At 37.4% G+C, this 17,338-nt stretch overlaps 5 protein-coding genes across 5 annotated transcripts; 3 read left to right on the forward strand and 2 right to left on the reverse strand.

Moving 5' to 3' along the window:
• Positions 1 to 181: 181 nt before the first annotated feature.
• On the forward strand, positions 182 to 2,634 carry EV154DRAFT_452648 (coth protein-domain-containing protein). Its single transcript, XM_051597271.1, has 4 exons — positions 182 to 696; positions 761 to 1,085; positions 1,171 to 1,349; positions 1,498 to 2,634. The coding sequence occupies exons 1-4, from the start codon at positions 339 to 341 to the stop codon at positions 2,496 to 2,498; spliced, it is 1,863 nt and encodes a 620-aa protein (XP_051451539.1). The 5' UTR covers positions 182 to 338; the 3' UTR covers positions 2,499 to 2,634.
• Positions 2,635 to 3,923: 1,289 nt separating this feature from the next.
• EV154DRAFT_556333 (coth protein-domain-containing protein) lies at positions 3,924 to 5,640 on the forward strand (the record flags this gene model as incomplete). Its single annotated transcript, XM_051605341.1, has 2 exons — positions 3,924 to 4,285; positions 4,343 to 5,640. Coding segments are annotated over 2 exons (1,660 nt in total), but the record flags the coding sequence as incomplete, so codon positions are not given.
• A 43-nt stretch (positions 5,641 to 5,683) lies between these two features.
• Positions 5,684 to 7,980, reverse strand: EV154DRAFT_607292 (uncharacterized protein). The gene is made up of 5 exons (XM_051607603.1): positions 7,938 to 7,980; positions 6,882 to 7,852; positions 6,650 to 6,813; positions 6,014 to 6,556; positions 5,684 to 5,946 (listed from the first exon to the last, which is right to left on the reverse strand). Exons 1-5 carry the CDS (start codon positions 7,971 to 7,973, stop codon positions 5,753 to 5,755), a joined length of 1,908 nt encoding a protein of 635 aa, XP_051451541.1. The 5' UTR covers positions 7,974 to 7,980; the 3' UTR covers positions 5,684 to 5,752.
• A 1,197-nt stretch (positions 7,981 to 9,177) lies between these two features.
• Positions 9,178 to 9,928, forward strand: EV154DRAFT_540620 (uncharacterized protein; the record flags this gene model as incomplete). Its single annotated transcript, XM_051604428.1, has 2 exons — positions 9,178 to 9,702; positions 9,770 to 9,928. 2 exons carry the CDS (start codon positions 9,178 to 9,180, stop codon positions 9,926 to 9,928), a joined length of 684 nt encoding a protein of 227 aa, XP_051451542.1.
• Positions 9,929 to 11,345: 1,417 nt separating this feature from the next.
• Positions 11,346 to 16,437, reverse strand: EV154DRAFT_100788 (uncharacterized protein). The gene is made up of 10 exons (XM_051593849.1): positions 16,186 to 16,437; positions 15,624 to 16,132; positions 15,107 to 15,557; positions 14,638 to 15,048; positions 13,995 to 14,585; positions 13,783 to 13,935; positions 12,394 to 13,724; positions 12,136 to 12,325; positions 11,819 to 12,075; positions 11,346 to 11,760 (listed from the first exon to the last, which is right to left on the reverse strand). The coding sequence occupies exons 1-10, from the start codon at positions 16,295 to 16,297 to the stop codon at positions 11,509 to 11,511; spliced, it is 4,257 nt and encodes a 1,418-aa protein (XP_051451543.1). The 5' UTR covers positions 16,298 to 16,437; the 3' UTR covers positions 11,346 to 11,508.
• Positions 16,438 to 17,338: the final 901 nt, after the last annotated feature.

Genomic DNA, 17,338 nt, shown 5'->3' on the forward strand with positions numbered 1-17,338 from the left:
GGAGACTAAAAATCACTTGCAACAAGAGAAAGTTCCCTTGTGCATATTGATTGGATGTTGACAATACCTGTTTCAGACAACAAGTAGTATTTATATACTTTGTTACACAAGCGCTAATGTGTTTGGTTGTGGCTCCTAGAAATTGGTTGGTCGATCAACTGAAAACAATCGCACATTTGGTGTCACGAGACGTCCTGTCTTCACCCAGATCATAACTCCTCTTTTTTTGCCGCACACACACACACAAAAAAAAAAAGCTACAAAAATACAATTTTTTTTTTTAGAATTGGGTTATCTTTCTCCTTTCTTTTTTTAAAAAACAATACTTTTTTTTTAAGATGAAGTTTGTTGCACTTTCGACACTCGTTACCCTTGCACTCTCCGGTGCTTGGGCTGCTGATGTTCAATACTCTGTTATTGCTTTCCCTCAAGGCACTCAAGGAGTTTCCGTTTCTGTCGGTGGTCAAACTGTTGCCCTTCAAAAGAGCTCAGTGCATCCCAACATTTACTCTGGTTCTGCTCCCTTTGGCGAAACCTATCAGTATGTCATCACTGATGGTCAAACCAACACTGCTGAATCTACTACCCGTAAACTCGCTCAAGGTACCACTACCACCGGTAACGAGTTCTTCAATCGTACACAAACCGTCTACAATGTCCCCAGCCTTCCTCAAGCTTTCAACCCTATTTATCCTAGTAAAGTCTAAAACCTTAATATTTTTTTTTAAAAAATATATGTACTAATGTTTATGCTTTGCAGCTTTAATGACAAATATGAATATCTCCAATGAAATTGCCACCATCATTATGAATGTCAATGCCACTGCTTTAGATGCCTTCATCAAGGCTCCCTTAGAGGAACAAGATGATGCCCAAGTCACTGATATTGCCTACATCAACAGCAAGGAAGTCTATACTTTCCAAAACGCTGGTTTGAGTACCAGTGGTCAATCCACCAAGGACTTTTCCAAGCAATCTTGGGCCGTTGATCTCGGTAAATACAACAAGAAGTCCAACACCACCAACCTTTTGTTTGGTCGTACCTCCATTAAGCTTCGTGCAGAAGAAACTGATGCAACACTTGCGTAAGTTCTTTAACAAGAAAAAAAAATAACTAAGCCCTAATGCATCAAACGTTTGCTTTATGCTAATCAATTTTTGTCATCTTAGTCGTGAAAAGTTAGTTCTTGATATGCTTGCTGCTTCTGGCGCCGCAACCCTTTCCGGTTCTTGGACTCGTGTCTTCATCAACAATGAAGCTTACGGTCTCTTCTTGTTAATGGATGATGCCTCTACCCATCTCATTGATAACATCCTTCACGGTGGTGACTGGAAATCTCCCAATACAGGTAATTTACAATACAACTACATTTTTTTCTTTAAATTTTGCCATTATTTTTGCGCGAAAAAAAAAAAACTTTACTGTTTACTCCCTTTTTTTTTTCTTGTTGTAACATGTCACCCTGATTCTGTTTATTAACGTCTTATTCTGTGCAGGTGTCACCTATAAGGGTAATGCTTTAACTCCTGATAACGAAGGTAACTTGGTCTATACTGGTGAAGATGTCGCCAAGTACTCTCCCGATATCTACAAGCTCTCTGACACTGGTGAGGACAAGACTATCAGCAAGAAGAACAACAGTCAATCTCTTATCATTGAATTCACCAAGAAGTTAAGCGAAGTCAATGCCCAAGATGCCACTGATGCTGAACACCCTGGTAGCGTTGCCAACTTGCTTGACCCTCAACATACTTTAATTCATCTTGCCATCAACTACTTGATTGGTTCTTGGGACGGTCTTTGGTATCAAGCCTCCAACTACTACTTGAACCAAGATTTGCTCACCAAGAAGTGGACCTTGATCACCTATGATTTTGATGAGACCTATGGTAATGGTGTTGAAGATGCTGCCATGAATACTGTATCTTACAAGAACTATGCTCGTCCTGGTTCTCAACGTCCTATTGTTGACGTCTTCTTGAACAACACTTACTACGATGGTGTCTTCCAAAATACCCTCAAGACCATTGTTAAGCGTTTCTTCAAGCCTAGTGTTGTTGACCCTATCTTGTCTGCCTGGTCTGAGATGTTGGCTGAAGATATTGCCTGGACTCGTACTATCCCTGGTAGATCTCCCGGTGCTCAAACCTCTTTCACTGTCAAGGACTTTAAGGATGGCTTGAACGGTAATGGCTCTGTGATCTCTATCAGTAGCTGGGTTAACACTCGTGCTTCTTCTCTCACTAAACTCCTCAACTTCACTGATACTGATGACCTCCCTGCCTTGGCTCCTTATACTGCTGGTACACATTTGGATGCTAACGGCAACGTTGTTAGTGGTAATGGCTCCACTGTTGCTTCTGCTGGTAAGAGCGGTAAGGGTGATGGTGTCACCCCTGGTGGAGATGCTGCCTCCTCCGATAAGAGTGCTGCTTCCACCACCAAGGCCACAATTGCTTTGACCATCGGTGCCATTGCTCTCTCTTTCGTCCTTTAAAAAAAAATACCATCTATATTTTTTCTTCTTTTTATCTAATTCTCACTTTCTATAATAACTACCCTTCCATCTAAACCATTTAACTTTTTTATTTTTTCTTTTTTTAAAAAATAAAAATCTATACATGTTCACATAAATGTTTATTTTCTCACATGTAAGAAGAAGGATATGTATTTATTTTTTTTCTTTCAGTAATACCCAAAAAAGTTAATATTAACACGAGTTTCAAAAAGCACACATATTTGCCCGTAGCACTTATCAGTTTTTTTTTTTATTTAAACTGTAGACATTCGCCTCAAATTCGGCACTTTAACAAAAAATACATGATTTGTAATGAGGCGCCTTTTTTTTATGGATGGACCGATTGTTTAGAAAAAGATAATAGTTGTATCTTTGTAAGCTCACATCAGACCATAAATTACAACCGATTCTAAATGTAACATTGGTTTGTGAAATTGTTACGTTAATGAGTCTATAATTAACTCGATATAGAAATGGAAGAAAAGCCAAAAAAAAAAATTATTCTTCTCATTCGTCATATGTATAATAATAGATTTTTATATTCATTTGCCCCTGATATGTTGAGCTAGGGGAGGGGTAGGGCGGAAATCTCCAACAGTATATGACTATTTACACGCGAATTGAGGAATGTTTGTTATTCTCATAAGAAGAAGCGCAGTTTCTGTGTCATGCAATCTCATCAGTAACCCCACGTAGCCGATCCGGGCGTGTTGATTGGACACAATGTCGTATTAAACATTATTGCAGAGGGGATAAATATTTATTAACTGTTACACCATTAATGTAAACAATGAAAAAACCTTTTTTTTTTACCGGGTCAGGAAAAGGTAGATCAGGAGCGATTACAATTATTGGGGGGAGCGATGAAAGGAGCGTTTTTTGGGGGGGGACGCGTATCGCACAGACCTTTTTTTCTGAAAATGACTTTTTTGACATGTCCTTTTTAAATAGGTTCGAATCCACATGACTTTTAAAATGTCACTTTTTCTCTTTCTCTCTTAAACCCCCTTCAACTACACAAAATGTACATCTTTTTTGCTCAATCTAAATGAAAATGGGGAGTACCTCTTTTTGGTTACATTGTTTGTAATTTTCTAAATTCAGCTTCATGAATTTTAAACCCGAGATTACTTTTTTTTCTCTATTTCTTGTTAAATATAAACGTATTTTCATGCAAGGCACATAAAAAAAAAGAAGGGGGGGCACTTACACCGATCCCATCGTTTAAAAATAATGTCATTTTTTACCGAACAAAAAGCAGCCTGATATGGTAAAAAACACGCTTGACAAAAACAACTCCGTTAATTTCGGTTCATCAATGTGAACTGACCCTCGGTTAAAGAGAAAGGGTATAAATAAGGATAACGCCCTTTCACTTTTTATCCCCTTTCATCAACTATTTACCATGAAAATATCCTTGGTTACTACGGGTCTCATCACTATTGCCATTGCATTCGTTCATGCGGCAGACGTCACCTATTCTGTCATTGCATTTCCTGGTTCCGACAAGGTCGGTGTCCAAGTCGCTGGGCAAGATTACCCGCTCCAAAGAAGTCCTATGCACGCCAATCTCTTTACAGGCATTGCTCCTTTTGCCGCTGAATACCGTTATACCATTCTCAATAGCCAAGGACAAGCACAGCCAGAAGAGACCACGCGCCATTTAGACGATGCTGCCACCACCACAGGCAATGAGTTTTTCGGTCGCAGCAAGACTGTGTATGATATTCCTGCTCTTCCTCGCGCTTACAATCCCATTTATCCTGGTAACATTTAATTACTGCTAACCTAAAATAGTGTGCTAACAACAACTTTTATTCTAGCTCTCGCAAGTGACATGGATAGAGACAACGAAATTGCTACACTCATCCTCCGTGCCAACATGGATGCTATCCAAGCCTTTCTCGACACACCCACCGCAGAACACAATTTTGCTCAAGTATATAACATGACTTACATCAACCATCATACCGTGTACAACTTTGAAAATGCGGGCTTGAAAAACGCAGGCCAGTCCTCAAAAGATAAAGGCAAACAATCTTACAAGGTCAAGTTCAACAAGTTTGATAACAGTACCAAGAAAGATCACCTCTTTGGTCGACGTGCGTTCAAATTACGTGCAGGTGCAACGGATCCCACCTTGATTCGAGAAAAGTTAATGATGGACTCTTTATCTGCTTCTGGTGTGGCTACTTTAAACAGTCATTGGGTTCGATTGTTCATTAATGACGAGCCATTTGGTCTGTACCTCATGACCGATGATTCGTTCAAGGGCTTCACGGACAATCTGATTCACGGTGGCGAGAAGATGAATAGCACTGGTGTTACAATCAAGGGTAATGCCATGGATCAAGATACGGAGGCCAATCTTGTGTATAACGGTCCTAGTGCCGCCAACTACGATCACAATGATGTGTATATTTTAGAAGACAAGGGTCGAGACCCTACTATTTCCAAGGAGAATTACATGGCTCCTCTGATTGACTTTATGGACAGATTAAGCAAGACAGTTGTTGGCACCGATGCGCAAACACCTGGTACCATCACCGACTTAATGGATAGTGCAGAGCATACAATGATTCATGCCGCTATGAGTTTCCTTGCGGGATCCTGGGACGGATTCTGGTACCAGGCTTCCAATTATTACTTGAACCAAAATAGGGAAACCAAGAAGTGGTATTTGATTACATATGATTTCGATGAAACCTTTGGCAATGGGTTAGAAGATATTGAATTGATGACCACGCCTTACCAAAAATATCAACGTCCAGGTTCTAAGCGTCCTCTGATTGATGTCTTTATCAAGTCACCTTACTATGAGCCCAAGTTTCAAGAGATTCTCAAGACATTGATCAAACGTTTTTATAACCCTCGCGTGATCAAACCTCGTTTGGAGGCATGGACCGCCATGTTAAAGGAAGACATTGCATGGGATCGCTCGCTTCCTTTCCGCTCGCCTGGCGATAAAGAAAAGTTTACCGTCAATGATCTGAATAACGCGCTTGTGACTGTAGGTTCAAGAATGGGCGTGTTGGAATGGATCTCCAACCGTACATCCTCTGTATGTCAGCAATTAAACTTCAATGATACAGACGACTTACCCGCTTTGCCTTCGGCATAATAGTCTTATATAAATAAATAAAAAACTTCTGCATATTCATGTCTTTTTTTTTTTATTATTTCTTTTTTTTATATGTACAAGGGTAATACTACAAAATATTTTTTTAATCTTATTATTGAGTGTTATTGTTGTTGTTGTTGTTTTGTTGTTGCTTATTGATTAATGAAATTAATTGTTCTCTATTTATTTGCAATCTACGTTGTAATTCTGGACTCAATTGGCTGTATTGGTTTTGGAATTGGGGGTTGGTAAGCAGTGCAGTAGCTTGAGCTAGCCCATTTGCATAATTGGCAGATGCGGTTGCAGCTATATAAAAAAATAACTGATATTAAGATATGATTCCCCCCCCCCTTTTTTTTTTCTTAAGATTTACCTGAATTTTGCTGTTGAGGTTGCTGCTGCTGTTGTTGTTGCTGCATCTGATATTGTTCTAATTGGTTCATAGCTTGAGCAGGCAACATTTGCTGCATCAATTGTTGTAACTGTTGTGGCTGCAATTGTTGCATTTGCTGCTGCATCTGTTGTTGTAACTGTTGGGGCTGCATCTGCTGCTGCTGTTGTTGTTGAGGTTGTTGTAATTGTTGCTGCAACTGTTGTTGCAACTGCTGTTGTTGTTGTAGTTGTAACTGTTGTTGTAACATTTGTTGCTGCTGCTGACGAGATTCTTGTTCAGCGGCCGCCGTTAACCTGGCCTTTTCCGCTTGCACGCGTAACAATTCCTGGTGCTGTGCTGCCTGTTCAGCAGCCACTCTTGCCTGCTCCTCTGTTAATTTCTGACGTTGCTCAGCCAACACTTGTCTTTCTACTAATATTTTCAACGATACATTGCCTCCGTTCTTTTCGATTTTTTGAGAGATCGTGGCATGTTTTTCGAATAACTCGGTTTGGCATTTGAAAATTTCAATCATTGTATGATCTAAGTAAGTTTTGAAAATTTTGCTTTTAGTAAAAAACTACCCCTTCTTCATTTTTTATAACTAGCGTCCTCTTATTTTTTTTTTTTTTTTACCTTGTCTTTCCAGTGGAATCTTATTTGCGTCTAAATCGCCTTTAGGGTATTGATAAATATGATACGGTAATAAACGATCCATGGCATCTTTTACCGAAGTAAAAGGTGATTCATAATCAGGCGCTGTAACTGCTTTCTGATCAGCCAATAATGATTCTATACATCTGTAGTACGATCCCAAATGATTAGCACATAATCCCCTATCTCCCTCCCCAATAACTGTAACCTTTACCTTTTCTTGACTTCACGATGCTGGATTTCTTCCTCAGGTAATCTCTTGGATAGGATCGAATCTGGCTGTTGTAAGGTGGCAGCCCTTTGATTTATGGTCGCAGGTGGAGGTGGAGTAGGAGCGGGAGAAGACTTGATGTTTTGTTCCTGTGGTTGCTGTAGTTGCTGTGGCTGTTGTGGTTGTTGCTGTGCTTGTTGCGGTTGCTGTTGCTGTGGTTGCTGTGGTTGTTGTGGTTGTGGTTGTTGTGGTTGTGGTTGTGGTTGTTGTTGAAGCGGAGGGAAAGGAAAAGCGGTATTAGGTGTATTTGCACTCATGGGAGTACTAGCAGCGCTTGCAGTGACAGGCGTAGTTGGTGTGGAGGTATTGTTACTTTGAAGGGATTGCTGTAAAGCCAATAACTGTTGTTGAGTCAATTGTTGTTGCTGCTGCTGATAGAGGTAAGGTTGCTGTAACTGCTGATTAAATTGTTGATGCAACTGCTGTTGTAACTGTTGTTGTTTCTTCTTTGAATATTTCCCAGTTTTATTATACCTTCTGGTGGTTTTACTATTATCATGTGGTGAAGAAGGGTTTGAATCGTATGGAAACATTTGTTGTTGTTGCTTCAAGTGATATTGTTGCTGCTCCAATTCTTCTCTTAATTTGCGAGCGGTTTCTTTAATGGCGTCCGCTTCTGCGGCGGTGGGTTGAGGTGGTGTGTCTAATGAAGGTGTCTCGTTTTTAGGCGCAATGGGTTTAATATCGTGTTGCTTTTGTTGAGCCGAAGCTGCAGCTGCCATCGTTGCTTGATGCAAAGCTTGAATCTCCTTCATTAACTGTTGTCGTTGTTCCTCCCCGATAGCGGCTACTTGCATGTTGTCCGGTAATTTGTAAATAATTTGATCGCGTTTGCGCACCATGAGTACTTTTAGACCAGCCAAAGTAAGTTGTGTAATGATTTCCTCATCATCGGTATTGGACGGTGAAGGTGGCTACATTGAAAGGAGTTAGTATAAAAGGTTTCCGTCGTACGCTTCGCGTAATAAATCTAATTTTTTTTCTGAAAAAAAAACTTACTTGTTGAAGAAGAGAAGTGTCTTTATTATCACTCATTTTTTTTTTTTTTTTTCTAAAAAAATAACAGAAACGCTAAAATGGAACACAGAGGGAACATTTTTTGTATCTTTTTTTTTTGTGACCGTACAAATCAAAAGGCAAGAGAAAAGACCTTCTTTTTTCTTCTGAAGTGTAAGGGAAAAGGTGACAAAGTATAAATACGCGCAAATTATAAATGATCCTGTAATTTGATTTTAAATTGAAGCAGTTTGTTATTGTATTGAGATATGACAAGGGGATTTTTTTTTCTAGCATCCATCCTTACACACCCAGGGGATCTTATTAACAAATATGGTAACTCATACTTTTGAGCTAATCAAATTATGCCTTTAAAAGACGGTAATGGTACATGAAAGAGTTCTATCAATCATACAAATTTATATACTTTTATTTACAATCCTTAACTTGACACTAATATAGGAACCACTGTTATTGTCTTTAAAGAAAATAAAAAAAAAAAAAACCCTAAGAATTACTTTTAGCTGCCATGATGTCACGGTTACAAACAATATTTCAAGTGGTGTTTTATCACTGCAATACTGAGTGTACTCTTCCTTTTGCTCTCTTAGCTATAGCATTAATGTCAATTCTCTCTTAGCTATGGCACTAATAGCAATTCTCTCACATATTTGACTCGTCGACTATACTCACTGAAAGTTGATCATAGGAATATTCATGAAGAGCTTTTAAAATTGGTTTTATTGGTACGACTATAGTTATTACCTTTCATGCTAGATAAGAATTCTCTGTCGTCAAAAGCAATGCTGATATTGTAAACTTGTATGATATGCAAATGCTTTTTGCGGACTGAAGGACCATCATTAAATCTGCACTTGTGGTGTTTACTTTTCATTTCCAAAATAAAAACTGTTAGGGCATGCTTTTTATCTATTTATGCCTACACTTTCTTAATATTAAAAGACGCAGATTCATAATTGGAGGTGGAATACGTAGGTACAGTACCAGAAGCAAAAGTGAAAGATATAGGTAACTACATCAATAAAAACACAAAGGCGGACACTACACTGGGTTTTATGATGTAAGTGACCACTAATTTTTAAGCTTTTCATCCTTGAGTGTATAATTTATAATTGGCTGATAAAATGACTTCATTTACATAATGTATCATAATTCAATGTCCACACACGGAGTCCCTCTTTCATTTTGCTTTTTATTTGTGTGTAGTTAAAAAATATTCAGCATGTCAAAAGACAAATTAGATGACTGGCTGAAAGAATTAAGAGAAAGCTTCCATGACAAGTTTGGTTCCGACAAGGAGATTCAGGTTTGGGCAGATTCCGTTGTTCAATCTATTTGGCGACCTGTTGCTATCGGACTAGCTGTTGGTATACCAGCAATGTATATTATCTCCAAGTATATTGTTGGTAAAAGATTTAAGACTGCTGCGCATATCCCTCCCGAAGTGTTTGAGAAATCCCAAAGAATTCATGGTAAAGTCGTGGCGGTAGGCGACAGTGATAACTTTAGATTGTACCATACTCCAGGTTTCGGTTGGGGATGGATCAGAAATATACCCAAGACCAGAAAGGAACTGCAAAATCAAACTATATCAGTTCGTATAGCTGGTGTCGATGCACCCGAAGGGGCTCATTTTGGTATGCCTTCCCAACCTTATTCCAAGGAGGCAAAGACATTTTTAACAAATTTGGTGCTAAATAAGAGAGTCGAGGTTGAACTTCTGAGTAGAGATCAGTATAGCCGAGTGGTAAAAAGTGATAAATATGACAAGATCAACAGCTCAAACGTACTGATTATCTTTTTCTTTTTGATAGGTGGGTATGGCGTATGTTAGAAAGCCACCATTTTTCTTTAAAAAGAACGTGTCAGCAGAAATGCTTAAATCAGGTTTGGCAAGCATATATGTTGCTAAAGGTGCTCAGTATTCTGGTCAACTTAAACACTTTGAGAAATATGAAGCAAAAGCAAAGTAAGTACACTCTTCAAATTTTTTTAATAGCTGATCTGATCTATTTTAGATCTCGTAAAAAAGGTATCTGGTCATTGAAGAATTACGTTTCTCCTGGAGATCATAAATCCAAGTGAGTACCAAGCTTCTATTCTGAAAGTTTTTTATACTAATTTATTTAAAAAAAAAGATATTTGAATTGATAGACTTGTTCAATACAGCCAATGTATGTTTTAATCCTTAAAAAATAAACATTGATATAATGGTTGACTATTTTAATAACATACCAATGATCTTAAAAAATGGTTGCGTGTCCAAATTAGTCGTACTCGTTATAATCATGATTCTAGTCAACTAAGAACGACAGAATTTGTCACAACTGGTCTCTCGGTGTATTAGTATAGCTGGACGTAGCTTCGAGATCCATATCAAAGATAACAGGAAACAAGTAAAGAATTATCAATAGTAGCCCTGCTATTTCTGGGACAATTAAGTTTATTGCTATTGGCTCAACGTGAGTATGTAGACTTTGTCTCTAGTAGATTTTTGTTATTGTTAGCTCGCCTCCCCTCATTTTCAGTTCTTCGATAACTGGCTCGATGTTGCTCCGCAATAGCTAGTGCCACAAAAATTGACTAGTCTGAACACAAATGAACAAAGCGAAGCATGATTTTTGTAGCATTTTCGTTATTAAATACCCCTAATATCTAAATGTTTTGCTCAGTTTTATTGTTTACTTTTTGTAAATAGGGGACCAGAACATTAACTAAACATCACAACTGAAAATTGATTTTAAAGAAAGATCTTATTCTAAACAGTCTCAGTTATAGACACCTTTGGAATAAAATACTTAAAAAACAATACAACACGTATGGCCGAAAGGACTCATTGCTTTCGCAAAATACAAGATCGAGGAATTCCTATGAGACTATCAACTTAGTGGTTGATCAGATTGGAAAAGAGGATTTTATAGACAGCGAAGTCGAGCAAAGGAACGTCCCATTGGGCTCGAGGAATAAAAAAAGAAATGCAATGATGCCTCACGCGTGAGTGAAAAAAATCATTGCCAGAAAATTAAACAGAAAATATATATGGGATATCAACACCATGTTGGGGAAACAATTTTTTTTACTCAAAGCAAAAGGATAAATCTAATATCAATATGCCATATCTGAAAGGGGCATCAATTTTTAGTAATTGCGTGTCAAAAACTAAAAATTTGCTTCTCATCCAAAGAACCAAATAAACTATAGCTCTAATAAATACCCTTATATTGACCATTGTTAGAACTGTTGATGTCGATTTAAAACGAAATTCAAACATGATCTTTTGTAAAAAAAAAACCCGAGACAATTTTATTTACATCACCAAAGATTCACTTTAAGGCAGACGTAATATAGTTAATATTCTTTAATCAAGAGACAAATATTTTAAGGTAATACATTTTTATTGAGAAGTTACGCGAATGTTAAAAATAAAGATAGAAGTAAAGATATACATTAACAGATTAGAAAGTTAAGAAAATTATGTAAATATGTAAAAGGCTCGACCATAATCAGTTAAGATAGATCTAGGGAGAAGGGATAGAAAAATCCACAAGTTATTTTAAAGTACTTTATGTAGGCGCTTAACTGGGAATCTTTTTGAAAGATATGTATGAACAGGTCCCAGCACTACAACTCTTTCATAAAACATTCCTGCAAGAAGATTTCCCATTACAAGTCCCCAAAGTTGCCATCTAAACTCGACAGGCATGACGTTATTTCCAATGGGAGTATTATACCGTTCGACATTGGTAGGTGGGGGTGTATAACCAAATTGAGTCAACACTTCTTTGGTTCCACAATTGAAACGGAACTGATGTAAAAAAAGCATATTAGCAAATATTTCAATAAAAAATTTGTGAACTACGTACCATGCAGCCGAAACGATTAGGATCAGCCAACATCCAATAAGATGCAATTGCGAGATAAAGCAGCCAAAGGAAAACAAGAGAATAATTTCTCCAAAAGCTTTGTCTGAACTTGTAGCCAAAATTAAAGATAGCAGCATTGTTAATGAATTGGAAAAGACATAAGAAGGAAAGAATTTGACCTTCATAGTTGTCAGACAGCAACCACCACTTGGACATGTCAACTGCTCTGGAATCAAATTCGTTACAACGGAACCATGCTAAATAAACAAACAGGTTAGCATTCTGTATAATTCTAGCTGAATGTTAATTATATTTACCTTGCTTAAACAATAGGACGTAGGCACTAATAATAAAAATCCAATTAATAAGAGCTAAGCCCACGCCAGATGCCATTGTTTGAGGGCCTAATAGACGTGCGGTAGGACGTTGAGGTTCAAGACGCTTAGCAGCTTTAGATTGAGAAACAGCCCAGGTTAAAAGAACAGTAATAAAAACATCAATGGCAATCTAAAATAATTCATATGAGTACACGTGTTAGTTATGCCATTTGCGTATTTATAAATTATTTTGCGTACCCATAGATTTGATGACATTGAAATTGCAAAATAAAAAGTGAATACTTTCAGCATCATCATAACTTGACCATACATGATTAGGTATTTGTAGCCGGTAATAGAAGTAGCAAGAGCACCACGTCCCTGACGGATTAATTCAACGCAAGAACGGACACTTCGGACACTAGTACTAAAAGGGGACACAATAGATGCTTCCGCATCTGACATTGCAATACCAACGTGAGCAGCACGGAGTGCACCGCAATCATTTCCACCGTCACCGGTCATGGCTGTGATACCACGTTCCATATGAAGCTGTACACATTGTACCTTTCCATTAGGAGTCATGCGAGCAAAAACACGAATATCCAACAAATACTTTCTAATCAAATCTTTATCTACAAGCCATTGGAAAGCCTTACCAGTTACCGCCAACTCTAAAGGAGTGTGATCTCTATTTAATAGATATTCGTCCACGTTAACGTCATTAAAAGTGTCAGGCTCATCCACATCGGTCCAGACAACACGGTTCTTAGATTTGTCGTAATCTCCCAAAAGAAATCTGTTTGTACTAGTCATAGACATGCCACATTGACGAGCAATATATACACCAGTTAGAGCAGTGTCACCAGTAATCATAATTGTTCGAGTATCACCTCGCTTTAGTTCAGCGATGTTTTCGGCCGTATCGGGTTTAAGCTGGTTTTTGAAAATAATGAGACCAATGAAGTTGATGTTTTCTTCCATCTGGTCACGAGTCCAATGGCTGAAAGCTTCTAATCCTCCAACTTTTTCTAAATCAATTTCACGATGAGCCAATGAGAGTACGTAACAGCCTTGTCTTGCTTGATTAGCAGTGACGCGATCATAATCAGAAGGAACAGAGTTAGGGTTAGACAAATCCTTGATCTTTTCATAAGCACCCTTTACAAAAATATGTATTTTGTTTGTGCTTGAATCAAGAACAGCAACGGACATAGACATACGAGAATGGACAAATTCATAACGTTTAATGATATGGACATCAGAAGCGGAACCAGAAGGAGGGGTGAGAGTGTCGACGTATTTGGAATCTTGAGATAAGTGCCATTTGGAAGATTTGAACATTTCGATATCAACAGGGTTACCAATAAACTGTCCGTTTAAAGTCGTAACAGCATGACAGGTGGCGATACCAATTTCCATCAGCTTAGGGACATTTTCAATGGTTTCTTCATGTTTACTAAACTCGGGTGTCAAATTGGCTTTCAGGTTTTCAACAATATCATTGGAGTTTACAACAGGCTGGGCACCAAAAAATTCAAGACCTTCCTTTGTCAGAGTACCTGTCTTATCGAAGCAGAATAATTGAACTACAATAAAAAAATTATTAGGCCAAGTTTACAAGAGCACAATTTTTACAATCATTACTTTTTCCCGCCATCAAAATACGAGGTAAATCAACACAGAAAATGTTTTTTTTTCTCAAACGTCCAGCAGCTACTGATTGACCAACAACTAAAGCAGCAGGAAGCAATGGAGAGACAAGTTGACCAATAGCAAACATGGAATAGAACCAGGCACCTAAAAAAAAAAGTTAGACTTGTAAACATTTAAGGCTTGTTGTACAAAATTAACTTTACTTGTCCCTTTTGCATACAACCAAATTGCTAAACCTAAAGAGACCAGACCACAGCAAAGTAAAATCAAGATAACGATTTTAATTTGCTCGTTGAAAATAAATGATACTCGGGTGGGAAACAGAATCTTCTTAATAAGTTCACCCTTATCTGTTGCAGTACCGACATGTGTCACCAAAGCAGTTACTTTACCACCTTTTTCGGTAGGTTGGGCTTGTGAGATACCTGTGCCGGAAAAGATAGTCGAGATTTTGCTGGCACCAATTCTGTCATAGACCGTACTGATATCATCTTGACGAAGAGGAAACTTGCGAATAGGTAACGGTTCACCCGTGAGAGAACTTTCATCTGCTACAACATTACCAGTCAAAATTACGCCGTCACATGGTGTAGTTTTTCCTTCGGTCACTTCAAAAACATCTCCAGGTAAAAGGTCTGCGGTCGACATATTCTCCCATTGCCCATTTCTATATATGTTGACATTGTCCGTATACTCTGCCATTTGCTTGATACGTTTTTCAGCACGAAGACGTACAATAACCTTGACAAGTGCGGATATAAGAATAACAGCAGTGTCGGCAACACCGACCTCCCCTAATAGGAATTATTAGCACTTTTTTTTCTGTCTTCATAAATTCAAACTTACAATAAGCAAAATAATAAAATAACCAAAGAATTGTAAATTGATAGATATAAAAGAAAGCACAGAATTCTTGAAATAAGGCTCTTGAAAAGTTGGGTACATAAACCTCAATAAAGTTAGGGCCTATCAGCTCTTGTCTAAGTCTTGCTTCTTCAGTACTAAGGCCTTGGTTAAGTTTTGCAAGCTCCGCGTTAGTATCACCCAAATGAATTTGATGCGGGGAAAAAATTTCAGTTTCTGGCTGATATACATATCGAGTACATTGATAAATAAAGTACTTTGTGCCACTGGAGGTTGATTTGAGAGGGGCATTGGTAACTATCACATCCATACCGGCAATACGCTTGGCTGTTGTTTCTAAGTATCTTACAAAATCCATAACCTTATCTGACTGACCCTGTAGTAAAATCAAAGCTACAAAGAAACCGTTAGATTTTTTTTTAAAAAAAAAACTTCATACTCTCATCCTTACCGGTTTCATTTTTTTCAACTTGCACATATTCACCTTGACCATAACTGCATCTGATTCTGAAGAAATTGGGTAATCTGAATCTAAAAATTGTCAAACTGGCAAACCAAAAGAAGAAAATGTACCACATAGCTATAAAAGTACTAGCTTGAATCTCGCTAAATCCCCGGAATAAAAGAAAATCTGTGTAGTAATCCTTCACCATCATGATCATAAAACAAATTTGACCAATCGTTTGGACAAAAATAATATATGCAACGATCTTGCCAAGCCAATTTGTTTTATAAGCATGAATCACCATATCATCTTCGTTTTCTTCAACAGAAGAGACCTCGTCGTCGCTTAAACCAGTTTTTTGACCATCGATTTTTTCACTGACTTCCTTTTCCTTGCCGTTTTCATTGTATTCATCTGTTCGAAGGTCATTTACCTTATGGAAATTAGCCTTAATTGACTATAGTTATTATTTTGAATAATTAGTTATTCTGTGTAGTACAATTTGGTTTCATGCGTTAAGTACCTTCTCTTTTGCATTTTTATAAAGAACCCATGTGAGTAAAACAACAATGCATGATCCATAGTAAGTATACAAAGCAATAAAGACACCTTCGGTAAATGTTAAAGCTCCATAATCAGGGGTTGGGCACTCTTTCCACATAATTGAATCGGGATTCGGGGACCAATTAGGTATGTTCTGAATGTTCACAGCTCTACTACATGCTTCAGCACTTTGATTTGCCTTATTTTCAGCTATAAAGTTTTCAATGTTTGTATGGATAGTTTCGGCACTACAAGGATATAGCTTCCCCTCCAATGCAGGGGCCCCAGGGCAGCCGCATAAAGAAACCAGTGATTCAGAACATGTATCACGACATTCACCATCAACGCAGTAAGTAGTACCGGTAGGGCAAATAGGAGGCTGGTTTGTAGGAGGACACATGGATATATCACGAACGCAAAGTGTTGGACAAGGGTAAGAATAATAAGTAGGAAGCTTACATTTGTTGCCATATACATCACGATCATTGACTATTAGAAAAGTTAGTAAATGTACAAAATCAAAATTGTGAATAGCTGCTTACTTATATTAAATTGCGGGGATGCTACTGAAATTGTGATTGACCAACAAAGAAGGACACATAAAAATGCTGCTGTGGTAAACACATTTTTGCCATGATGTTTTCGTCTTTCCATTTTTAAATTATGGATAAGTGTGAAGAAAGGAACAAGAAAGAAGCATCTGCATCTATGATTATATATAGAAAACTGGTGGCAATTAAAGTTGTCATCAACCTAGGCTGCTGAACCTAAATAAAAAAGCTCTCCTTATTGACGGTTACTGATGTATGGCCATTTACAATATAGAGCCCAATTTAGAAATTATATTATGTTTGAGTAACATTGAACTATGATTACAGAACCTGGGTAACGCAAACAATAACACCCGGATGTTTTTTATTTTTTTTGGCAAGAGTAAAAATGTAATAAATTCGAGGGTTCTCATACACAAAAAAAATCACAAACCTTAAACTGTTACAAATGACGTAAAAATATATTCTGACTTGTCTTACCTTTGTGTGTCTTGGGATCAGAAAGTGTCGGATATTCTAATCGTACGTATAAGCGTAAAGGGTCTAATCCTTTCTCGTACACCCTCACCATGAAATAAATTTGCGCTGTAAATTTAAAAAATATTGGTAGATAACGGTATTTCTCTATCATCCTTTTATCACTGGATAACTCTCATTACGACGTGTAAGATTTATATATATATATATATATATCGTTAGATACAAAATTACCTCAACTTTATATCTCACTACATATAAGTGCTACATAAGGTCAATAATGACAATATAGAAGTGTAGAAAGGCTTTTTCTTTTAATAGAGCCACTCAATTCCTTTTCTTTTTTTATCCAAAAAAAATTGGCAGAAAAATTTGTAACTTGAGTCTGTCTTTTTTTGTTTTCAGAATACCAGTTTCCTGGCGCACTTTTCGTGTCAAAAATCAATAGAAAAAAATTCAAGAATTGACATTAAACAATTTTAAAACATTAAACTTAAATTTGAAATTTGAAAGACACTTGAGTGTTCATATCTGTAGATTAATTAACATTGTCTATTTGAATCATCACATATATAAAACATCAATAGAAGAGATTCACCGCGCTTTTTACTGAGACGCTTGCATAAAGTAATAAATAAATCACAGTTAAAGCGATCTTTACCACTGT

This window comes from Mucor mucedo (assembly GCF_025094135.1).
Source record: "Mucor mucedo strain NRRL 3635 chromosome Unknown EV154scaffold_182, whole genome shotgun sequence".
NCBI lineage: Eukaryota > Fungi > Mucoromycota > Mucoromycetes > Mucorales > Mucoraceae > Mucor > Mucor mucedo.